At 41.3% G+C, this 26,573-nt stretch overlaps 1 protein-coding gene across 13 annotated transcripts in view; it reads left to right on the top strand.

The window, feature by feature from the left end:
* NRXN1 (neurexin 1) overlaps positions 1 to 26,573 on the top strand; it is a 1,062,013-nt gene that overhangs the window by 495,815 nt on the left and 539,625 nt on the right. For 12 of the 13 annotated variants that reach the window (XM_072140344.1, XM_072140342.1, XM_072140343.1 and 9 more), the window contains 3 exons: positions 2,646 to 3,029; positions 24,649 to 24,852; positions 26,484 to 26,510. In XM_072140344.1, coding sequence (XP_071996445.1) covers positions 2,646 to 3,029; positions 24,649 to 24,852; positions 26,484 to 26,510 — 615 coding nt within the window. The remainder of the gene's footprint in view (positions 1 to 2,645; positions 3,030 to 24,648; positions 24,853 to 26,483; positions 26,511 to 26,573) is intronic. The other variant, XM_072140341.1, reaches the window with a different exon arrangement.

Raw genomic sequence — 26,573 nt, 5'->3', positions numbered from 1 at the left:
GCATGGTGGCCGACCAAAATCTGGTGCCCAACGGCGGATTCAGCCCCCTGTAGAATATACTCTCTAGTTTACTTTTTTGGTACTGCAAATGCATTGGATGACTGAGATGACTGAGATGACATATAGACACAGAGTCTAGCCAACCAGTATCTTTCTTCTTGAGTTCCACCTTGGTATGTGGGGGGGGGGGGGCTTTAACATCATTGTTTGATGTTAACCTCACTTCCAGGTCGTATTAGATATACAAGGTGGCTCTTGCTTCTTAGTATATCTGGCACACAACAGTACACTAAGATCAAGGTCCTGTATACTTTAGAATTTCATTATACCTGATGTCAGTGGACCTGGGCCAGACTATAGGAAAGGGCCTGGGATGGACCACTCAACAGTACTCAACCTTACCCGCGTAGAGGAGGTAAAATTAAAACTATTAGTTTGAAAAGATCCTGTCAACCAAAACAAACACAATAAGCCTTATTTCCACCCCAGCATCTCAGCTTACATCTGCCTCCTCCCACCAGTAAAATTGTTCCTCAAACCTTTTCTGCCATTGTCTATGTTGACTTCGCCCACCAACTCATGGCCCTACCCATCCCGGGGTGCATGAAAGGTTTGCAGTTTCCCACCCAGTGCTCACTGCATGCAGTAAAGGGGACATCATTCTGGTATGGACAGGAAGTGGACAGGGAGAGGACTTCCTGTCTGCACAGGATTTGAAGAGACACTGAGCTATGCATTAAAAGAGGGAGCCGTGGTTCACTGGCAGTTTGGAGAAAACATGACTCTTCTCTTGAGCAGTTGACTCATGTTTACTCATTTGCATATCAGAAAAAAGCCTGTAATTAAGGTACAGTGCCTGACTGGCAGATAATGTTAGGTAATGGGGAAAGGTTTTATCCTTTCACAAGCAGGTATGATATGGTGTGAGGGGTGAAATTCTAAAGACTGGTCTGTAACTAAATTTATAATAAGTGCAATATGCAATATCCATATTGTAGCGATAAGCAAAGTGAGAAAAAATATAAGCCATGGTTATAGAATATACGATACCTATTGTTCATTTTTAATGTATTCATACTTGGGTGGAGACATGCAAATGCGCATCTTGACAGTTTAATAACCGTCCATCCACCTGTTTAATATGGATGAACAGGGTCAAAGGCTACAGATTTACAAATGTAATGAATTCCAAAACCAATTTTAATAGCCTTGAATCCAAAGAGACTTGACCTTCGATAGGTAGCGTTCCGTGTGATGGAGCTGTGAAATGAAAGCAGAGAACTTCATTAGAGGATAGAAGTCATATATTATTCCCCGCTATTGAAATCAGCTTTAATAATTTAGCTTGATTAAAGCTCAGATTTGCATAATTGTTACACACACTTAAGAGGTCATTCTAGTAAAAGAAATTAAACATTATTTAAATACATGTCCTAAAAAAGAGTGGACATGACTATGGTGTTTAGTATCATCGGTCTTATGTTTAAGAAGTAAGTTCAGTCTCTGATTTCTGAATGTATATCCAAAAAGTATTAAAATATTTCAAAAAGCATTAAAATATTCCTAATAATGGTATAATATATAAACCTCACAATTAATGAAAAGAAGATATTGGTGTATTAAGACTCATTTTAATAAATTGGCTAAAAACATACAAGTTCAAAATCATGTGGTTTAGAGAAAAAACACCAAATCATTAACAATTTATAGTATTCATAATGTATCAAAAAAGGAACTAAATATACAAAAAAAACCCAATCAATATAAATAATGCACCCTAGCGTATGTACAAGTAGTGATGGAAGGACTCGAACCTCAGTGTTCAGCGCATCAACCGGGTTTTCTCAACGATCACAAAAATCCGAGATCAGTGGCTGACTCTTTAAACGAAGACGGTTGCCATTTTCCACCCCAATGATATTACAGGGGACGGGGGGAGGACCACAATCTTAGGGGAAAATGGCAGCAGTTTCGCAGTGGTGTTTTAAGGGTTAACACCCTCGATCTGTGCCAACAATGGTTGCATGCATTAGTGGTAGGTTCACTTTCATGTACTTGAATCTTTTGTTCCAAGTTCTTCTGAACACGTCAAACCCAACTGGTTCCAATCGCTACAATGTACCCAACCAACCAACATAGCACCCTCTGCCGATCACCTGTGTGCAGAGGTATTGACACCCCACTACATTATGAATGGTGCAGGAAACAAACAGTTACATTGGTGGTTTATCACTTGGACAGCAGGACTAGTCTATAATAGGCAACAAACTTGTCTCTAATAGAATTTAATGAGACATGGAACTGCAGTTCTAGCATCTGGTCATCTGGTCAAATTATGGACGGAATTGTCTGCTTCCTCCTCCGTTTATTGGGCAGTGGCCCTGTGGCAAAGCTTCATGATCGTGAACGATGCCAAGTGTTGTACTTCTATCGATCTAACTACAGATTACCCATAGATAAGATAAGTCATGGATAGCTCATTATTAGTTCAAGAGCTCAAAAAACTTTTTAAACATTAATTCTTACTAGACCATTCCATTTTTATGTTTTATTCTACGTTTTTCAGGTACGATGAACGAGTCAAGTATATTTCTAGGTAATTTGACAATGTCTCTTTTTCCTTTCTTGTTTCTTTATACCCACAGGTACCATATCTGTCAATACTATGCGAACGCCTTACACAGCCCCCGGAGAAAGTGAAATTCTTGACCTTGATGACGACTTGTACCTCGGCGGTTTACCGGAACAGAAAGTTGGTTTGGTCTTTCCGACTGAAGTGTGGACCGCTCTTCTAAACTATGGATATGTAGGATGCATACGAGATTTATTTATAGATGGTCAGAGCAAAGACATACGCCAGATGGCTGAACTTCAAAGCACAGCTGGAGTGAAACCATCGTGCTCGAAAGAAACTAGTAAACCTTGCATTAACAACCCATGCAAAAATAATGGAGTGTGTAGAGATGGGTGGAATCGGTTTGTTTGTGACTGCTCGGGTACAGGCTACCTTGGTCGCTCTTGCGAGAGAGGTTTGTTATTTTTTATTACTATTTTCAAAATTAGTACTACTATTTTCTTGAACTTTTAAGGGTTAAATGTTTCCTATCACAATATTTGATGCCACAGTAACAATCCTCCAACCAATCCTATTTTATGTATTGTAGATAGGGAGGATACAACATGTATGAACAGCTTTAGCTAGTTTGTGGGTTTTCCTCTTGAGTTCCAAATCTTGTGTGTCGCTACAACCTCTATACTATGCAACCTCCCAAAATGGAACTGTCGTTCCCTTCACAAATGAGGCAAATTGCTTGGTAGACTCCTCCCTCTTTAGTCTGGTGTTTGGTTCTTATCACTGACCTCCATTGATTTGAATACCTAATATGCTTACATGGCATGTCAGTTGAAATGCATCGGTTTATCTGCACTTTAAGGGTTGGTCCAAAAATAAAAATAAAACCTTCAGCACAAAATGTAGTAAATTAAAATAAGTTATTTGCCAGTTAATATTCCGGCATCCCCCTACAGATTGATGTTTGTATTCCAGCTCCAGATACCTTTGGCGTCCTATAATCTGTTTATTTCCCATTTTAGGAGACCATTATAGTATGGGGGTACATACTATATGTCTGGTACACTACTAGAAAAGCAGGAGATTCTTTAATGTCATTTTAAGCTGGTGATAGATTCCATTAGCCTATGCTATGCCATTTTTAAAAATGCCTTTGTCTGTATTCTGACTAATTTCAGTAGTTTATACAAGTTTAATTCATATTACCTGCTCACTGCCAGCAGCATGTGGTGAGTCCCCAGGTAGTGGGCAGCTGCAGCTTGTTTGTGCCTGGGTCAGTCTCCTCTCTTCCACAATCACCCAGCTACATGATAGGCACACACAGGCTGCAGCTTCCCCTCCCCTGGGACTCACCACAAGCTACTGGCAGGGAACCAGGTAATGTAAATTAAACGTAGTATTGAAGTGTTTCATTATGCTGATAAAGGCATTTTTAAAATCATTATAGCATACGCTATTGGAACCTGTCACCAGCTAAAAATTACATTCCTGATGACAGGTTCATTTTAAGGGCTCTAATTTGTGTAATTTGTGCCTAGAGTACATAATGTCATACACTTATTTATAAATGTATAACATTCAAGTGTATCAACACTTCTTTAGTGACACTCACTTTCAGCAGTAATGATGTACCATACTGTACACCATTCATGTAACTGCTGCCTTCAAATATTGGCCTAAATGTTGCACCATCCATGAGGTAAGTTGAGCCTCTTGTCTCAGGCAGCACCAACTGAAGGAAGGAGGGGTATCATCACAGTCATTTACTACAAAGCAGGATCTGACAATTAAGATTGTATTTCTTCAGGCCATTTTACAGTTCCCAGAGAGTTTAGGGTCACTCCTGCTCCGGGGGATAATGTGCCCACAATAGAAGTCAGTAAGGTGGGATTACATTTTTACAAGTGTGGTGCATTTTCTGCTGCAATTTTATTTTTTACAATCGTCCTGGTACCATATTACTTTGCTGTACTGTTTCTGTGCTATACTAAAACTTTGACATTTGACAACCAACCACGATTCACATTGGCTGCCAATCACAAAGGAAGTTCCATCTTTAAAAATTCGCCAGTCTCAGAATGGAGCAATGGTATTGCCATTGTGTAACTCATTTCTAATGGATTAATGGGCGCGTTCTGTTCGGCTCCCCTCACTGTACTAATCGATAGGTAATTGGCGCAGTTTAATTAGAGACATGCTTCTACGTCTTTTCAAGTAGACTGCAGGAGAAGGAAAGTACACATTCATTTTAAAGCCTGTTGTCATGGTAATAGGCATAGATTCCAACGTGACAGTTTTCCTCGGATGTTTCTCTTGTGTTTGTGAAAGGCTTGTGCCTCAGAGATCTGCTGCTTTACTGAATCCAGTCCACTCACATGGAATTAGGGCTAGTGAGAATAAGGTTAGTGTTATACCGGGTTCGGCTCCAGGTTTCAGTAGGCCCCTGGGTGACAGAGCCTCAGTGGGCCCCATTGCAGTGAACTAACAAGGCGGCAATATAAATTCAGAAACTGTCCGGTTCCTTAAAATATTCCCTCGTTTATCATACCCAATAGCCCCCTCATGGTTATTTTATATAAAACCCCACTCCACCCCCATGGATTCCTTATGTATAGACTTATGTGCCCCCCCATCAGATCTGGGCCCCAGCACTTGCCCAGGTATGCCCAGTGCTGGCGCCGGCCCTGATCAGAAGTAGATCTGATGGTTAATTCCTCCTGCCTGCCTCTGCCCTAATCTATAAATTAATAATCCTGGAACCTAACTTGTTAAAAATTATTTTTAGTTATTTAGTAATATGTAAATTAACTGCAGAGGCTATTGGGGCGTTGAGTAGCCTTAGCTCCTAGCACCCGGCCAGGCTAGTACACGCCCCAGTAGCATCTGAAGTTAATTTACATATTACTAAAATAAAGTTTTTGACGAGTTAGGTTCCAGGATTATTAAAGAGATTCAGAGATTAGGACATAGACAGACAGAAGGAATCTACCATCGGATCTAATACTGATCTAAATCCTCATGGTAGGTTTCCTTCAACAAATATAAAAAAAAAAGCAAAAAACTTTAAATGAAATGGGTTTTCATCATGAACATTAATAGACTTATTATATGTACCCCTAAACTCTAAACTGTGGAATCCAAAAATACAATCCATTACACAAAAAACAAGCCCCCAGACAATCATGATAATTGAAAATGTAAAAAAAAAAGTAAAAAGTGATGGATTATAAAATGTAAAGGTGTTTTTTCTGGGCTACAAACATCTTTATAGGGAATGAGTCCCCAATACTAATTATATACTGTATATATATATATATATATATATATATATATATATATATATATATATATATTCAGGTATATATATATACAGGTGTCAGACAGGTTTTTCTGAGGGGAACCCTATGTTTAAGCAGACAGCCCATTGTGTATTCACGTCACACACCTTCTACAGCTACATTACACAAGGAAATGAAATATTACCGCCATACAATACATATCACTGCAGTCACATATCTTGTTTCATGAAAATCCTCGTAGTTAGGAAGGAGCAATGCACAACATAATGGGCGCCCCATGTTGTCTTTCTTGCTTAAGTGCCGCACACAGGATCTGCTTGAGATATCTAAAATTCTGATTGTCAGCAGGAACTACAAACAAAGAGCTCAGGGGGGTTTCATTGAGGACGTTTTTCCTCGAGATACAGTGTTTGAAATCAGTGTTTGAAATTGCTATGTCGCCTTTACAAGAAAATCAAACAAGAAAACACAAGAAACAAAGACAAAAAATGTGTTTTTTTTTCTTTATGATACGGTCTAGAATGGTTATTGGTATTTTCTTGACTGGGTACCAGAGAAATCATAAAAATAATATTGCACCAGGCTTACAGGGGTGGACCTGAATTTTTTGCTGCCTGAGGAGAGGTATACAACAGCGCCCCCTCTAGATCATCCATTAGTAATATATAAGCTTTTTTTTAGTATGGGGGTTCTCCATGCGGAGTCTCGCGTCCATGCTGACATGTTGTGTGACAGAACAATATTTTTAAGTGTCAAGTTCTGCTTTGTGGCTGTTGACGGCTTTCTAGATGCTGCCCCCCATCTCGCTGTCTGAGGCAAGAGGCTCAACTCGCCTTATGGCTGATGCATAGCTTGATGCAATTTAGAAATTATTCAAGTTGCTCATTTACCCTACCTAGTCCTTTTTAGCTGATGACAGGTTCCATAGCCTATGCTATGCTGATTTTAAAAATGCCTTTGTCAGCATTCTGAATCATTTCAGTACTTTATATAAGTTTATTTCACATTACCTGACACCCAACCAGCAGCGTGTAGTGAGGCTACACTAAATCTGAGATTCAGTTACAAGATCTGTTGTACTTACTTGCTCTAAGTAAGTCTAAACAGCACAAAGTGGGGAACTGGTCAAGAAGAGCTGGGGCACATTGTACCCGATTTACTACACCAGGTCCACATCTATAATCTGCACCCCCTCCCACTTTCTGAGTGCTAAGAATTGCAGCTTTTCACGATTTATACACCGGAAAGCTTGTGTACTGGGTATTATAAATGCTTGCCCAAAGAGTCGTAACAAAAATTTGCAAAGCCTACACTGTAGTCACTTTTCTGGCATACAAAAGAATGCCGATTTGTGAAAAAAATTGTGTCTGTTGGGGGAAGGGGATTAATCTTAGTCAGTTTTCAGGTGTAAAAGCCTGAAATGTTCTAATTTATTGGCACAAAGCCAGAAATTGCATTTATTTTAACCCCTTAAGCCACCTCCATGCCAAATGTGCTTAGATGTGCATGAAGAAACCCGGCCAAGACACCAGCGCACTAGCTATAGCCTGGTATATAATGGCTCAGCATATATCAGGAGATTAGAGCCTCTAATTATCCAGCATGTGCAGGGGGGTGGAGCTTATATCCCGCACCAGCATATCATAAGTCACTATGACCCGGCTGTGACTTTTTTGCAACTTTTCTAAAATTCTCAAATCCAATGCAATTTTTTTTGCAACTTTTCAAAAGTCTTAATAACTGGGGCAAGTCGGCTCAATGATAAATCCCCCCTATGAGTCCAGTGTATTGATAAGTTAACAGTCTCTTATCCCCCTTCCTCCTTCGTCTGCTTCCTCTTTCATTGGCTGTTGTGTATGAAGAAACAAGGAAACCAGCTGTCAGTTACTGTGGTGGGGGAGACTAGGAGAGGTGGGAGGAGCATTATGTTCAGTAATACATCAGACTCATAAACTATATGTGTGGTTTATTTTTCTAATACTCTAATAAGTCAAAGGGTATTAGATTGTATGAACTGTTTTGAGTTTGAGGAGAGAGTACCTGTTTTTCATACTTTCCCCACAGTTTCAATAATCAGATGGAACTTATGCCTAGTTTGATGTAGCCACAATGGTTATAAAGTTAATTCTCACAGTATTACAATGCCAGAAGGGATTATTAACGGAAAACATTATTACATATTATTACAATAATCTTATTATATAGTCATCACTCTGCTTGTAAGTTTGATAGTGGTGACAGCAGCAGAATTGGGATCCCTAAACAACCTGCAAAATCGGGCTGCAGAAATGGGGCACCTCTCTTCATTTTTTGTATTAGGTAGATAGATTTTTGCGTTTTTTTGTAGTCTCCTGTTTTTGCCTCGCAATGGACCTTTAGTAAAAACAGGTAATGGTCAAGAGCTGGTATGTCCACTTTTATCCATGGTGTTGGGTAATTGTTGATGTTCAGATGGGGTCTACCAGGACCTACAATATCATGTAGAAGAACTGGCCTAGTCTTCTTCTCCTTTACTAGGGTTTTAATCTTTTTTTTACTATTTAATTTTGCCAAGAAATCCCAGAATGAATGTTACACCTCAGAAAGCATGTGTCTATTGGCTGGCAACTTTGATGCGGCGGCCTGTTTCTCTGCCGGTGGAGTGGAGCTGGCAGAGGGTTGAACCAAACTGTCAAGTAAATTACAAAACCATTCAATTAGGTAAGCAATGTGTACCACCCTGTGGCAAAATTCAGCTACTACATATGGTCATAGTGGAGATAAATGAGCAAGAAAAACTGCTCGCATATTGCCATCATTTCAACAACAAAAGGCAACATATGCTGATTTGCAAATAAACCGGAGACATGCATCTCAATGATGTGTTTGGCAGGACCATTCGTAATCTAATTTCTGCTCATCCGTTTCTTTTTTGCTTTCCTTAATTGTTCACTTTTAGTTGTGAAATCTCTTTGACTGGTGGATTAGTGAAGAACTTTGATCCAGTCCTACTGAACATTACTTTTGTGGATATGAGTATACCACTGAGGACATCAATAGCAGGATATAAAGCAATGATTGGTCTGGTCTGGTCCTGTACATAAGAACAACCGATTTAGAGACGACCTCTGGTTACAAACAGTCCTCTGGATGTTGGTAATTTACTGTACTTTAGTCCTAGGCTACCACAATCAGCTGTAACAGTTAGTTAAATGTGTCTGCAATTAAGACTTATTGTTACTGTTCTGACACCCTCAATCCGTCCCTGTGAACGAGTTGTCAGACAGCTAAACTCTTTTCCTATCAATTCATTGAGCTGGACGCAGGGGGTCCTTTTCAACTTTTATTAATAGGATCAGTGTAAAAATACAAGAAAATAACAGCATTCAGTACAAGGTACATAGCATATCTCAGTACATCACATTCTGTAAGGTACATGAATTATATAATAACTAGAGATGAGCGAACATGCTCGTCCGAGCTTGATGCTCGGTCGAGCATTAGGGTACTCGAGACGGCTCGTTGCTCGGACGAGTATTTCCCCTGCTCGAGATCGAGCATTTAATTAAAAAAACACAGTGAAGAACAATGAAGAATAGAATAAAAACAGTGAACACAGGATCATTTAAGATAAAAACACAGTGCAGAACACAGTGCAGAATAGATTACAGATGTTCGGCACATCTGCTTACTTGTCGGGAGATACGCGCGGAGCGGTGCGCCCAAAATAGCATGTGAAGAACAATATATATGTGTGTAAAGAACACATTGCAGATGTTTCCATACATCTGCAATGTCTTCTTCACACATATATATTGTTCTTCACATGCTATTTTGTACGCGCCGTTCCGCGCGTATCTCCCGACAAGTAAGCAGATGTGCCGAACATCTGTAATCTATTCTGCACTGTGTTCTGCACTGTGTTTTTATCTTAAATGATCCTGTGTTCACTGTGTTCACTGTGTTCACTGTTTTTATTCTATTCTTCACTGTTCTTTACATCTGCTAACTTGTCGGGAGATAATATACGCGCGGAACAGTGAAGAATAGATCGCAGATGTTTGCAAATTATCAGAAGACATTCTTTTTCAATTAAATAACACATTTTATTCCCGAACCATGGTCCCTTTGAAAAATGCTCGGGTCTCCCATTGACTTCAATGGGGCTCGTTACTCGAAACGAGCACTCGAGCATCTGGAAATGTTCGGCTCGAGTAACGAGCACCCGAGCATTTTAGTGCTCGCTCATCTCTAATAATAACTCACCGACTGTTCTATGATGAGGAAAACAACAGATTAACTGTCCAAGAGAGAGACAGTGTGTGCAGCTTCTATGGAGCAAGATGGCTGCTGCAGAGGCATGGGGCCAGGCTAGAGAAAGGCATGATGGGAAACTAAGGAAGCCTAAGTAGGAAAAGTTTAGTCTGCAGGTAAACATGAGGCAGAATAAATGAGGCTGCAATACAACAACTTATCAACAGGTGGAGCAGCTGGCAAAATTAACTAGATATGTGCCTGAGAAGGCATGACACTCCCCGTCTGGTTTCCAGGGGATACCACATTTCAACTACAGAGTAACAGAACAAGTTCGGAAACTGGTCTAAGAAACAGTTTTCCATTTTGCTTGGGAATCTTGATCTCCACCTTCCGGACTTTTCCATCTTGACTTGGGAAGACTTTAGTCACCAATCCTAAAGGCCACTCATTCCGCTTGGACTGGGCATCTTTTACTAGGACAATGTTTCCAGGCTCCATGTTGGGCCTACTATCTTGCCATTTGTTTCTTGCCTGTAACGTGGAAAGGTACTGTTTTCTCCACTTGGTCCAGAAAAGGTCTGCTAATGTTTGAACTCTCTTCCACTGTGATTTGTACAAGTCCTTAGTAGTGAACTCTTTGGGTATAGTTACGGTTGCATTAAATTTTTGGGTGAGGAGAGCTGCAGGAGTAAGCAGAGCTGGGTCTTCAGGATCGTTGGATAAGGGAACCAGCGGTCTAGCATTTATAATAGCTACTACCTCGGCCATGAAAGTAGTGAGCGTCTCGTGAGTGAGCTTCAAAGGGCCTAGTTGGAGAAAGATGGAGTCAAGTATTCTTCGAGCAATGCCAATCATGCGCTCCCAAACACCTCCCATGTGAGATGAGTGAGGTGGGTTGAAGGTCCAAGTGCAGCTTTGTTCGGAAAGGTATCTTTCAACTTGGTTCACATCCAGATTTGAAGGAATCTTTAGTTCACTACAAGCTCCAATGAAGTTAGATCCTCTGTCAGATCGGATATGCCTTACATTTCCTCTGAGAGAAATGAAGCGTCTGAGGGCATTGATAAAGCTAGACGTGTCCATTGCCTCAATTACTTCTATATGTACAGCTCTAACACTCAAACATGTAAATAAGACAGCCCAGCGCTTGCTGTTTGCTTGTCCTCCTCTAGTCTGTCGTGTGATAACTGACCAGGGGCCAAACACATCGAGACCCACATTTGTAAAGGGGGGTTCAGTACTCAAACGGTCCGCTGGAAGGTCGGCCATTTTTTGGAATTGGCATGCACCACGGAGTTTTCGGCAAATGATACATCTAAAAATTACTCTACTTATAAGTCTCTTGGCTCCTATTACCCAGAATCCAGCCTCTCGTAAAGCTCCTTCAGTTATCAAGCGTCCTTGATGCTTCACCAGTGCATGATAATACTCGACCAGCAGAGAAGCAACATGACCATGAGGGATTATGATAGGGGTACACTCATTAACTTCGAGCGTTGCATTTGAAATGCGTCCACCAACTCTCAATAGTCCATCAGCATCTACAAATGGGTCAAGTTTCTTAAGAGGGCTATCTTTAGGGACGCCCATGCGGTTTCTGAGGGACTCTATAGTCTGGGTATAAGCCTCATACTGGACACAATGGATAATAACCTGTTTTGCCTGCAGGAACTCGTCTGCCGAGTAAGCTTTATGGCAGTAGTGCCAGCCTTTGCATAGAACAGATGTTGGCTTTGTGGCTTTAAAGGATCTGACAATGTGAATCAGGCAAGCTAAGGCTCTGTAAGCTGACCTCCAGGTGGAGAATTTGTGGAAGCGGCTAGAACCAAGGTGCCTTTTAGTGACCGTTGTATTAAGTGTGGAAACTTGAGGTCGAATTTCCACATCTAATTCAGGCTCAAACAGTTCGTGCATGCATTTTTGAAGAGTGGTGGGTGCTGGTTGACACAGGAATGCAGGCCCAGAAAGCCAGGTAGTGTTTTTAAGGCATGAAGCTGGTACAGCTCTGGTAGCATGGTCAGCAGGATTGTGGTTAGTTGGTACATAACCCCACTGAGAAGGTTGAGAAGACCTCCTAATTCTACGTACTCGGTTGTTCACGTAGACATAGAATCTCCTAGTCTCATTATGAATGTAGCCTAACACTACTTTGCTATCGGTGAAAAATTCTGCGTCCTCAAGCTGTAGGTCAAGTTCTGATGTGATGAGCTCTGCCAGTTCAATAGCAAGAACAGCAGCACAGAGTTCTAGTCTGGGTACGGTAGGTTCAGGACATGGTGCTAGCTTGGCTTTTCCCATGATGAACCCTATGTGGACTTGGCCTGAGATGTCTACGGTCTTTAAATAGGCAACGGCGGCTATGGCTTTGACTGAGGCATCACAAAACAGGCACAGCCTCCTGGAGAGGACTTCTTCAGAAGATATGTTCGTGTATGGCCTATGTATGTGAAGATCAGACAATGAATTTAGAGATTCCCTCCAGGTTACCCACGAAACCTCTTTCTCTGGAGAAAGAGGGGTGTCCCAATCAGCTGAATCCACAGTTAATTCACGCAGCAAGGTCTTACCTTGGATGATCACAGGTGCGGCAAATCCAAGGGGATCATACAGGCTGTTTATTGTGGATAGGACGCCTCGTCGAGTGAACGGTTTTCGCTCTAGGTTGACCTGAAATGTGAAGCTATCAGACTTGAGGTCCCAGTTGAGTCCTAGACTACGTTGTATGGGAAGAGAGTCTGTAGCTAAGTCCAGGTCCTTTAAGTCGTTGGCATAGTCCTTTGTGGGAAAGGCCTCTATCACTGTTTTGCTATTAGAAGCAATCTTATGTAGCCTGAGGTTAGAATGAGCAAGAGCACTCTGAGTTCTTTTGAGTAGGCTTATTGCAGCCTCTGATGATGGAAGAGACTTCAAACCATCGTCCACGTAGAAGTCTCTTTCGATGAACTGGCGGACGTCTTCGTCAAAGTCGGTCTCGTTTCCCGTTGCAGACCTCTTAAGCCCATAGATTGCTACAGCAGGGGATGGGCTGTTGCCAAAAACATGCACCTTCATACGGTATTCTACTATATCCTTGGTAGGTTCGTTATCTTTGAACCAGAAGAACCGCAGGAAGTCTCTATGTTCTTCATTGACAAGGAAGCAGTGGAACATTTGCTGTATATCTGCAGTGATGGCAACTGGTTCTTTACGGAATCTGATGAGGACACCAATGAGAGTGTTGTTAAGGTCTGGCCCTGTTAAAAGAACATCATTCAGAGAGAGTCCCTGGTATCTTGCGCTGGAGTCGAACACCACGCGTATCTGGTTTGGTTTCTTGGGGTGGTAGACGCCAAATATTGGGAGATACCAGCATTCTTTGCTCTCTTCCAGAGGTGGGGCCACTTCTGCATGGCCATTTTCGAATACTTTGCACATGAAAGCAAGGAAGTGCTTTTCCATCTCTGGCTTTCTTAGGAAGTTACGTTTTAGCAAGGTAAGGCGTTTTAGAGCTTGCTCTCTGTTGTTAGGAAGACGGGGTCTCTGAGGCTTAAATGGTAGCGGGGCCACCCAGCTATTGGTTTCATCTTTATGAAATCCTTGGTCCATTATCTTCAAGAAGGTCTCGTCTTCTATGGAATGGGCTACCTTATGGTCGTCTTTGGTCTTTTGGAAAACAGTACACCCTAGATGATCTTCATCTCCGTCACACAGGTAATCAGTGGCGTAGCTGCCCTCTCCAGTGTTCAGGTATGCTGGGCTGGTGAGCTTCTCTTTCACAAGAAGTTTGTTGGGACAGGGTAGAAAAAAGGATGGACGCCCGCTCTCTAATGTGCTTGTGTAAAGAGCGTTTACGTTGTTTGGTTTGTGAGCGTTTCCTAAGCAAACGTCCCCTATGATGACCCATCCTAGGTCAAGTTTCTGAGCGTAGGGTGAGTTATGAGGACCATTTATCTGCTTCCTCACTTTGTGGACTCTGATAATGTCTCTGCCCAGCAAGAGGACCAACTTGGCTTGAGGATCGAGTGTGGGGATGAGATGCGCTATGCTTCTCAAATGTGCATGATGTAGAGCAGCTTCTGGTGTGGGGATCTCTTCCCTATTGTTCGGGATTGAATTACACTCTATTAGTGTAGGAAGGGACAAGGATGTCTGACCATCTAGCGATTCAATCTGGTATCCTGTGGCTCTTCTTCCAGTTTCTTCGCTTACTCCTGTACATGTTTTAAGAGAGTAGGATGAACGAAGTCCTTTGATCTGAAAAATGTCAAAGAAGGCTGTGCTCGCAAGTGACCTGTTGCTCTGGTCATCCAGGATGGCGTACAGTTTAACTGCTCTTTCTCTGTGACCTATAGGGTAAACTGTAACAGGACAGATCTTTGAGCAAGATTTGTTACCTAGACCTTCTCCGCAAACTTGAGTGCACAGAGGTGACACATCAGGGGGTGCACTGTCTATCCTCTCCCCGCCGTGCTCTGAAGTACTGTCTGAGGGTGAAGGAATCTGTGGTGCTGGCCCTGGGTGTAGAGCCGTATTGTGTTCTTGGCTGTTGCATTCAGAGCAAGAAATACTGGCGTTGCAATCTCTTGCTAAGTGAGATGTAGATGCACAACACCTGTAGCATATGCCATTCTCCTTGAGGAACATTCTGCGGTCCTTAAGAGATTTGTTCCTAAAACCTCTACACTTCTCCAGTGAGTGGGGCTTTTTATGCAAGGGGCACTCAGTGTTTGGGTCTTTTGTTAATGTCCCACTGGTTTTTGATGAATCGTCAGGAGATACATTTGTTTTGTGTACGGTGATAGGTGTGCCTCTGGGGTTACGAATTAAAGCAGGCTTACCTGTACCTGGGTTGACAAGGTCTACGGTGGAAAGGTCAAAACTAGGATCGTTCCTGATCTTCGCCTGCTGACGAACGAAATCTACAAAAAAGAAGAATGGTGGGAACTGCACGTTGTGTCTTTCTTTGTACTCTGAGCCCCGGTTCATCCATTTCTCCTGTAAGCTGTAAGGTAGCTTCTGCACTATGAATTTGATGCCTCTAGCTGTATCTAAGGACGTGAGGCCTAGCAGGTCTCCTTCAGACTTGGCAACCTGTAGTTCTGTCAAGAGGTCACTCAATTCTCTTAGCTTGTGAAAGCTTTTGTTTGAGATTTTAGGAAAGTCCTGTAACCTTTTAAAGAGGGATTCTTCTATCATCTCTGAGGAGCCGTAGCACTCACTGAGCCTCTCCCATAACATGTCCAAGCCTCTGCTCGGGTAGTTGATGTTAATATCTCTGATGCGTTTTGCATGCTCTGTCGACTCGTCTCCCAGCCACTTCACCAACAGGTCCATCTCTTCACTTGCAGAGAGGTCAAGGCCTGCTGTGGCATTCCTGAAAGAAGCTCTCCATGCTCTGTAACTTTCAGGCCGGTCATTAAATTTTGAGAGACCTTTGGTGAGCAGCTCACGACGTGCAAAGAACTTGAGGAAAGGTGGTAGCTCTTGGTCTCTGAGAGGGTGATCTGGATGAGCGTTGCTGTGGTGAGGATTAGTTGGGTAATTGTCATAGAATGCATTGCTGTCAAAGTAGTCTTTGTCAGCACCTTCTTTCTTGAAAGCGGTTACTGAGTGGGTCATAGGTCTGGATGCAGGTTGCATGCAGGGTGATTGGTAGACAGAATTACCTTCATGCTTAGGGTGATGTGTGAGGGTTGTTGACTGAATGACAGGATGTTGTCTTAGATCATCAGCAGAGTTTGATCTCACTCTTTGAAGTGGATGTAGGTACTGGTCTTGCTGTAGCACATATTCTGAAGTGCGCTGCGAGATATCCTGATGACCAAGTTCAGGTTCAAGTTTTATGCTGGCTCCTTCACAAGTGCCGCATGCTGCTGCTTCTAAAGCCTGCGCCTCGGCTTCTGCTGCTGCTGCTTCCATGTCCACAGCAAGTTTTGCAAGGTTGGCTTCTAGGTTTGCCTTTTCCTTCTTTAATTTCAATTCCTTTTCAGCAAAGGCAGCTCTCACTTTGGCGGCTTCTGCCTTTGCCCTGGCGGTTGCCGCTGCAAGGCTGCTCTTAGATGTCCTGGAAGCTGCTGAGCTGACATGGGACCGTGCAGCAGATCCTCTGTCTGACATTGTGGCTGTAAGCTGCTTGACTGCTTGCTGATAGAAGACAGTATCTGTGCTTCAACCCCGTTATATAGTAGTCGTTTTACTGTTCTGACACCCTCAATCCGTCCCTGTGAACGAGTTGTCAGACAGCTAAACTCTTTTCCTATCAATTCATTGAGCTGGACGCAGGGGGTCCTTTTCAACTTTTATTAATAGGATCAGTGTAAAACTACAAGAAAATAACAGCATTCAGTACAAGGTACATAGCATATCTCAGTACATCACATTCTGTAAGGTACATGAATTATATAATAACTCACCGACTGTTCTATGATGAGGAAAACAACAGATTAACTGTCCAAGAGAGAGACAGTGTGTGCAGCTTCTATGGAGCAAGATGGCTGCTGCAGAGGCATGGGGCCAGGCTAGAGAAAGGCATGATGGGAAACTAAGGAAGCCTAAGTAGGAAAAGTTTAGTCTGCAGGTAAACATGAGGCAGAATAAATGAGGCTGCAATACAACAACTTATCAACAGGTGGAGCAGCTGGCAAAATTAACTAGATATGTGCCTGAGAAGGCATGACAGTTACTCCTGGTTCTTATGACAATCCAACATTTTTAAAATTCAATTGTCACCGAGACAAATTCATCTTAAGAACATGCCTATAGAACCTATCTTGTATGTAATCCATGGACTGCCTGTATATGGAATTTTACTGATGTCCAATGCAGCCTCACATACTTTTTTTTTACCATCAAAATTAACTGGGTTTCACTTAACACCCCCTTCCCTGTAGCCTTCATGATCTTATCTTTGGGAACTCCCAGACCCTTATGAAATCTTTTCAGTCCATTTGCATTTTCCACTCCATGTATTCAAAACGATCAAAGGGAACCTGCCATCAAGAATAGGCACAATAAACCTTACTCACCCCCGATGTGCCTTTGTTTAAAATGTGCAGCGCAGTCTTCCCAGCTTAAATCTCCTTCCTCCCACCAGTAAAACTGTTCCACAAACTAAATCTGCCTTTGTCTACATTGGCCCCGCCCACTTGTGTGCGGCCCAACCCACTGTGGGGTGCATGAAACGGTGACAAGATCGCAGTCCACTGCCCTGACATGGTTCACTGGTAGCCTTGAGAAAACATGACTCTTCTAGCCTTAATATAACCCATCTATACTAATTTGCATATCAGTAATACATCTGTAATTAAGGTACAGTGCCTCAGTGGCAGATCATTTTAGGTGATATAGGAAGGACTTTTAACCCTTTACCATTTGGTGTTAGGGGTAAAATTCTGGTAACAGGTCATCTTTAAGCCTTCCCCTCGACATTTCACTTGATGGAAATTATCCCTATAGGTTCTTCAATGGTAGTTTCAGGTGTAGGGTTCTTCCATTCAAACTACATTAAGGGGTTATCTTGGGCATCAAAACTCAGCACTATTATCACTACTGAGTGATAGATATCACTAAGTCAAATGTGCTTGCAGCCTTTGGCAACTCACAACATCTGACCATCCTCAGTATCACTGTTTCAGTCCATCTAGATCAGATGATAAAACAACACCCGACTTTTGGAAGGGGGAGACCACGTGACCCAGAGTTGGTACAGTAAATGTCTATGAGATAGATCCTGGTTCCTGGGACCCACTTAATTATATAAAAAAATCGAGTGACTAGGAAGGGAGGAAAAACGTAGTGAGGAACATAACACAATTTTGGTCCCATCAAATAATTTCTATTCGGGAGGGATCAGGACTTTAACTGGGCTATTGAATTACCTTCACAATCAACGTTATGGTAGCCCTGACCTATTTACGCTAAAAACAACACAAAATCTATTCAAATTTGAAGAAATATTAAAGAATTGAAGAAAACCCCAGATAACTATACGTGTACATACATGAGATCTGGGGGGACATTATAAATGTAGAAGATAAATTAATCAGTAATGTAAAAATAAACCACATTTTTTAAAAAGGACCTTAAACATCACAATGTAGTGGCGGAAGCTACACAGATTCAGGGGCACTTTGAATTTTCTGAAGGTATCTGAACGTTTGAGTTTTTTTAGGGGAAGTTTATTGAAAAAATAAATCAGTACAGAGATACGCCCACACTACGGGCAGTTGTAAGCTTCATCACGTAGGATGAAATTCTTATTCCACAGTTATAAGATATCTGAATAATATAATACTTTCCACTCTCAAGGAGGAGGTGCTGGAGCAGAGGATCGGGCCTGAGTCTTGATAAAATTCTACTTGTCAGAGAAGATTAGCAAAACACACGCCCTCTCCCAGCTCCTCCTCTCTGACAGTAGAGAGGAATTATAATGGTCAGATACTGGCAGCGTTGGATTGGGGTTCCTTAGGCCCACCAGAGAAAATCAATCTGGGGGCCCACTCTTCATTATCCCCTAGGAAATATACTCTAGCAGCCTTCAAATTGTGTTGTTTTCTGATGGACCTCTGGAGTTCATTATTGGGTTGAGCCAGGGCCCACCGGGGGATCTTCTGGTACTCTGGTGGGCCAGTCCGACACTGGATACTGGGACTAATAATTCTACAACCCTTGGGGCTTAGAAAGAAAATTTAAAGTGCCCCAGATTCTGTGCAGCAGCCCCTACAGAATAGTATGATAGGTGAGAGGTGGTAAAATGTCCTCTTTATATACATTCTAGTTCTTACATAAATTTAAAAAATGCATTTAACACTGTAAAATAACCGATTACTAATATCGGGAATGACTTGTCATTCAGATATCTGTCTATATGATAACACTAGTACATAGCTGACTGTATAATAGCACATCCCACCACTTCCCATTACCCAGAGATCCACGAGCCTCTCCTTAATCCTCCTGGCTACATAGGAAGTAATTAGACCCAAAGATATGATGCGACTCTATCTCCTTCTTCTCGCTTTTCTGAAAGTGACATAAGACCAGGCCATGCAGAATCTCTGCGGAGCTCCTGATACACAATAGTGGAACACATCAATCACCGGGAGACTACTCATCTCTCTACCCAAGCAGACACCTAGCCTAACACGCCATGGCAGCATTTTCTGAAAGCTCAGCAGAATTTAACTCTTACCAGGAACTTCATTATTTTCTTTGAAGGTAGAAGTATGTACAGTATCATTTCTATTAGTATTCTCCACCCTGTGTGATTTATATATATGGTACTCAGCCACTAAAATGTCTCAGGCACAATCCCTGCCCCATAGTGAGCACAAGGGGGGAGGGGGGGCATTTGACTTACCAAAGGTCAATATTTCGAAGCTGAAAGGTGAATGAGGCCTTCCTGTGAGAGTTGGCACGTTAACCATCTGTGCCATTCAAGTATTGGAACTGGAGCTCTGTGCTGTGGATGGTAAACCAGAATATATTCACAGTATAGGACATTGGTGTCCTCTATTAGAAAAATGAGTTCTCTAACCTGTTATAATATTTGTACCCCAAAAACTGCCCTATAGCATTATACATGATGTGACATCGTAGGGCACCTATTACTATCATGTATAACGCTGTGTTGATGCCATAGAGGGCTGGAAATGTCTAAATTGTGTCCTGGGGTATTCAATTTCTACCCATGGAAAGTTATGTTGAAAGTTCTTGTCAATGAAGTGGTAAAGTTGCACTTGTAGCCATGAAGACTCATTGGGTAGACCCAGTCAATGGATTCTTTAGTCTGTGTAGTCCATGCACCCAATGAAGAGGTATTTTACACGTCATATGGGGAGAACAGTTTCTTCTGGTGACCCCATGTGTAGAATATCAGCAGCATTTTCCATTCCTGGCCACTGCTCAAAAACAGGGTTGGACACATTGGAGGAGATTTATGTCTTCTCCACTAGAAAACTGCCCGCCCCGATCAGGCTTTTTCCCAACCTGTGGGCCACTTTGGGCAAGTCGGGTCATTGGGATAGGCTGGGGCGTGAACTCCCCTGCCTCGGCTACTGTAGTGTCCATCTATGGCAGATCTTAGTTTTTTAGGTCTTAGGGTCGACCTTAGGGAGATTTGGCCCCATTTACTAAGTGTAGGAGCCTAGTAGTAAATACAGGCCCAGAAGCACCGGCAAAGGGAATTTTAAAACCCAAGTACAAATAAATTTCCCCTATTATCTGTGTGTGAGGAAAAGTTGAAAAGTTATTGGCCTGGCCAAGGATTAATCAAAATATTTATACTGGGAACCCTCTTTAACTAAAACCCTAATGTAAAGATGTTCCAAAATACCATGGGGCTTATTTACTAAGGGTCGCACTGCTCACTTTTGTCGGACTGTTTGCCCTTTTCAGGGATTTTCAGGGATTTCTTGGACAGGCATTTTAATAGATGTCTGTGCTGGGATTTTGGCGCATGCGATCCTTTTTTGGTGCAGCTGCGCTGGCTTCCATGCAACACAAATTGGTGGATTGGCGTCGGACGATCCAACTGATTCGGACTGGGCGCGGGATTTAACTTTCAAATTGTGTCGCAAGCCCAAGCACTTACATGCACCATTAAAAAGATAGTGAACTGTGGCGACCTGAGCGGGGAAACGACACATTCATGATATCAGGCGCACAATCTTTGTAATCACAGCACAGTGCATTATCGGCAGACAATGCACTTTCGGTGAACTCCAGTGGCCAGATAAGTAAATGTGCTTCAATGTATCTTTAAAGTACTGATCCCGTCTTACTGTGCAGAGTGACCTCTTTGACTTTCCTCAACCTCTGTAAGATTGTTTTTGGGGGCGTGTTATAAATTATATGTCTATATTGAACTGTAAAAAATATAGAACCTTTTTCTGCCTAGTATAGAGGTTACTATTAGGTGATAAGTTGCAAAAACGCTGGATCATGCCAAATATCAATCACTGCATACTACCTGACATACCGCACACACACATCCATCACTGTAGCGGTAATATACTTTTACATGGGTTGCTTTAGAATATTGATGTTTTTGCTTTGCATTTGCTTTGTCTTTCTTTTATTTGACACTAAATCTGGCTTTATAAGTGTTTTAAAACCTACAATTTATGGCGCAAACAACGTGCACTTTTATTTTAGTTTTTTTTTTTCTTATCTGACTGCCATAAATGTAAGCATGATTTATTTCGGCATTATGATCCTTTCCTGATTATACATAAAACAAAAAACATCAGTCTAATCTCGGAGTTGGTTGTTTTTTTTTAATGGAATGCGGCAGATGGAATGACAGATGTCACATCAATATAATTTGGCTCACACTCGCATTTCCATTGTTGAACACAGCAGGAGCCTATCTTTAGGTTAAGACTCTCGTAGGTGTACAAAATGTATGCTGAAGGTTTCAGCTACCGCTATATCCTCTCCCTGGTGCGCTTGTAAATGCTGCCTTGCATTTTTGTCAGAGTATGTTCTTAGGAAATCATGCCTCCCGTATGTCACTATAATATTTATGGAAATATAACTAGTTTATCTAATTGCTTCTCATCTAATATTCCATTATGCTTTTTTTCCCTTTTGTGGTCCATTGCATGTCTGTTTATATTGCATTTTATGATAACATGTGCTGTCTGATGTTTTTCCTATCATTATAAGCCTTTTTGCTATTAGAGATTCATTACAGTGGAATAAGACTGGAGATGCCTATTTCAGCTTTGGTTTCAGCAGACTTACTGTATATACTTGAGTATAAGCCAACCCGAATATAAGCCGGGATACCTAATTTTACCACAAAAAACGGTGAAAACCTATTAACTCAAGTCCAGCCCATGCCCCCTAGGTATATAACTAGCCAACCTCCTGTCCCCAAGTATCTAGCCAGCCAGCCCCCAGTATACAGCTGGTCAGCCCATGCCCCCCTAGTATATAGCTGGCCAGCCCATGCCCCTTAGTATATAACAAGCCAATGCCCTCTATTATATAGCCAGCCCACTGTCCCCAGTATACAGCCAGCCAACCTCCTGTCCCTCATATAAAGCCAGCCAACCGTTGCCCTCAGAATACAGCCAGCCAGCCCCCTGCCCCCAGGGAATAGCCAGCCAGCCCCCTAGTATATTGCCATCCAGCCAGCCCCCAGTATATAGCCAGCACCTGCCCCTGTATATAGCCGTCCCCTGCCCCGATATAGTCAGCACCTGCCCCAGATATAGCCAGCACCTGCCCTCGTATATAGCCAGCTCCTACCCCTGAATATAACCTTCCTCCTGCCCCCAAAAATATACCCTTCCTCTTGCCCCAGTATATAGCCAGAGCCTGCCCTTGGAACCCCTAAAAAAATTAAGTGAAAACTCACCTTTCCAGTGCATTGGAAAGATGAGAATATATGTTATTTTGTTATATTCCTAAGGGCTCATTCAGGCAGGCTTCTTTGATGTCCTTATGATATCTGTTATTTTTGGGGGACAGCATACTGACCCATTCATTCCTATTGGACTGTTTACATGTCCTTTATTAATATCAGAGTAGCAGATGATCCAGTGTTGGGTTCTAACCCAGTAGTAGAACTAAAAGATACAGCAGAAGAAAACGTAATTTATTTTATTTTATCAATCTACACAGAACATAAAATTATATTTGGACTATGTACAAAAATAAGTATCATATTGTACGTATACAGATGTGGGGGAGGAACCCAAGTGTCACATCGAAAAACCATAACCAGGGGGCCCATTGTTTCCTGTATTTTGAATATTTATCCGGGCCCAAGGAATCCTAGTCTGACACTACATGGCCACCACGCTGCGTACTTTGCTTGGGCCTACATTTACACAAAGCGTTGATCCAGACACAGTTGACACTATGGTCTGTGTAGTGGATGGAAGCTTGGGGCTCTACAGATGTGACCACCACAGATGTCTGTTCTCTGTGTTTATGTCAAGTGTGCTAAACAGCTCATCGAGGAAGATTACCATATAGATGTTGGTAGCTTATTCTGTGAATTTGTTGTCAACAAACAGTCCTAGACAATTAAGTTGGCTGGTTCCTTTGAGAGAACCAAAGGATCCCCCGGTGGGCAGGGGTTTTGAGTCAATAAGAGATTCTTGAAGTCTACTAGGATCTCATTAAGATCGCAAAGGCTTCCTAAACGTTGATGGATGGAGGGCCAGAAATTACTTTACCTGGTTTAAAAATAAGAACATGTAGTCTCTTCTCTCACCACACCCGGTCAGCTGTAGTTCCACCAATCACTGCCGTTCTCTGTTTGTATACAGAGACTAGCATACCATACCGTCCACATCCAGGCAACCGTAAGAGCATTAACTTCAAGTTGTAGTAAATAGGGGTGGAAAGAGAGCTTGGTATATACTCTTCTTTAAACCACCCTGAGCCATGTAAAGCACTTGGACAACACATGTCTACCAATGCCACGAGGGGACCCATTTTATTCATTATATTTGGGGTCCTCTCTCTTACCTTTGTGTCTTTTATCACAAATGCATAAGGAAACATTTTCCTATGGACTCAAGGATAGTCTGTATGTGTATTTACTTACTCAACCAAGACCAAAGCATAATGAAAGAGGATTCTATACTAAAAGTCTTGGTATCTTCTTTTATGGTAAGGAAATGGCCCATGGTAGGTGGAGCCACTGTTAAAAATGTTAACATTTTCAGGTTATGACTGCAATCCAGACTGATACTCTAATACTGGTGTGAGGTAAAAAAAAAAGAAAAAAATCTTGCTTTCCCCAGTAATGATGAACTTGGATTTAAGCCATGTACTATACAGAACAGAAAGAAAATGAACAAGTTCACCTGAGAACTTAGTTAGGCTTGTCCTCCACCGCAAGGTCATTTGTATTGTGTTCTGGTGCTTCAATCAGCAGAGCCATACAGAAAGCAAAGCATAAACCTGTACAAGGACCACATGATGAATGCAGCCTTTATATTTTATGTTTTGTCTATTTTTTACTCTAAAAAAAATCATAAAAACACTTCTGTCTTTAAAGGAAATCTGCCATCAAAATCAAGAATTATAAACCCGGGACACTTACTCATAGATCCAGGCACTGTGATTGTGTAATCTTCTTATATTTGTTATCCATGTTCTCCTTCCTTGTAAAATCAACATTTAAAATTATGTTAATGAGCCCGAGGGGCTACCATAGCCCGTCTGAAATGACTTTTCAGGTTGTTACACTGTTCCACCCCCTCCCCTGCTTCCTTAGTACTTGTTCAGTAAGCACTTCCTGCTGTGTTCAGAGAGCAGTGGGAAGGTGAGACTGTGTAAAGATCTGTAAAGTCAGATCATAGAGGGGCTATGGTAGCACCTCAGGCTCAGTGACATAATTTTAAAAGTTGATTTTAGAAGGAAGGAGGCCGTGGATAACAAATATAAAATGATTTCCACAGTCCTGGTACCTGGATCTATGAGGAAGAGTCCCTGGTTTATCATGATGGATTCTTTACCCCAGAAAATGAATTTCTAAAAAATGTGACTTATTTCAAATAATCTGAAAATGTGATCTATTTTTATTTTTTATTTTTACAGAGGCAACTATTTTAAGTTATGATGGAAGCATGTTCATGAAGGTTCAGCTCCCTGTGGTCATGCACACAGAGGCAGAAGATGTGTCACTGCGTTTCCGATCCCAACGTGCTTATGGTATATTAATGGCGACTACTTCAAGGGATTCGGCAGATACCTTGCGTTTAGAACTGGATGCTGGACGCGTAAAATTAACGGTCAACTTAGGTAACCCCAAAGATTTAAAAAAAAAAATTAACCTGTCTTTCCATTTCAAATCATGTTAACTCTTGCTTGCTCTCACATGACTTAGTTTTTTTTTTTTTTTTTTTGCTCAATTTCCATTTTTATACTTAAAAACTCCTTTTGTATTTATTTTGCGTCCACAAAATAAAAATTCATAACCGTTAAAAAAGAGAAGACAAAAACAGTAATTTTTGTCGCAGTCTTTAACGTTTTTAGACTATAAAAATTAAATTACCTATAGAGTCTTAGTAAATTTTTTAGTACTTGTGCTTCTCTTTTTGAACAATTTCTTCGACACTACTCCACACTAAAAATTCATTTGGCTTAATTTTTTTTTATTTTATTACTATCTTTTTTTTTTTTTTTTTTTGGTGGTTGCATTTTTACGTTTTCAATCAAAAGTGAACAATAACCCTTCAATGACCAAGGTCTGCGGCCCTTAGCAAACAGTCTGGAGAACATCATCCACATCATTTCTTATACAGAATAGTGCACTGATGGTTCCGATTAAAAAAATAAAAAAAAACTAAAAACAAATAGGCAAATCTGTTTCTTGCAACACATTCTAAATAATCTTTTCAAATGTTCTGCATTTTATGAAAATGTATTGTTTTCGAACAACAATATTGATAATATGGTGATAATTAAAATACCAAAAAATTTAAAAAATTTTTATAAAAGGATGTATTAAGATTCTTGCCTTATTTCGTGAAAAGATGATACTGGAAATCGTAGGGATTTGCACACTGCTTAGAAATTTTTTTTAATAGCAACATGAATTAGAGGGCGAGAAATTCAGTGCATCTTTTCAGATGCTCCTCTGCCTCCCTCTCGTGGCTGACATCAGCCGCTTCTATGGAGAAGAACATTAGGACCTGTCAATGCAGTTGTATTTTGTAGCAAGATGTGTGCGGGTTTTGATCCCAGACTGTTTGCCACCACTTTTCTGATGCGGTTGACGACACATGACAGACTCTGCTACATGGGATTAAAATCTTGGCTTAAAATATATGGTCTCCTCAAAGGACCAAACATGAGAAATTCTCGATACAACAAACCAGATTTTAACTAATAAAGATAGACTTTAGTGTTTTGTTCTGTTGCCCTATTTATATTTTTTATATTTTTTATTTTACATTTTTGCCCTCCAAATTTTTTTTCCTATGAATTTCAATGATAAATATCTATTTCCCAGCACATACATATTTTAATCCTTTGAGGAAGAACATTACTGCACAAGATGGACGATCTGTTGGCTTGCTCTTTACCCCCATTGTGTCGGAACTAAAAAAAAAATTCGTTTTTCAGTTGTTCTTTGTTCTGGCATATGTGGGGAATAGGTATCTGCCTCTCTAGATCTTCATCTGCTTCAACAATACTGAGGTTTGTCTCCATGTAGCACAGCTGAAAATGGCCATAATAACTTCGAATCAACTTTTTAAAGATTTTTCCGAAAATTCTGTGTCTTAATGTAATCATGGCACCAGAATACTTAGAGTGGCCACCTCTTCATGTGTCTGTCCCCGGAAGGGTGGACTGTAATATTATTGGATGTCTGCAGCTAATACCTTGAAGGATAAATTTTCATTTCTCATCTATTCTTCCCTATCTAGACTGTATCAGGATTAACTGTAATTCCAGTAAGTGCCTATTCAACAATTATTTATTTCTTTATTGTCGATTGTATATTGCTTTGAATATTG

The sequence above is a fragment of the Engystomops pustulosus genome, chromosome 3 (assembly GCF_040894005.1).
Source record: "Engystomops pustulosus chromosome 3, aEngPut4.maternal, whole genome shotgun sequence".
Lineage (NCBI taxonomy): Eukaryota > Metazoa > Chordata > Amphibia > Anura > Leptodactylidae > Engystomops > Engystomops pustulosus.
Note: the sequence above shows the minus strand (reverse complement) of the source record. Positions and strands in the feature narration are given on the sequence as shown.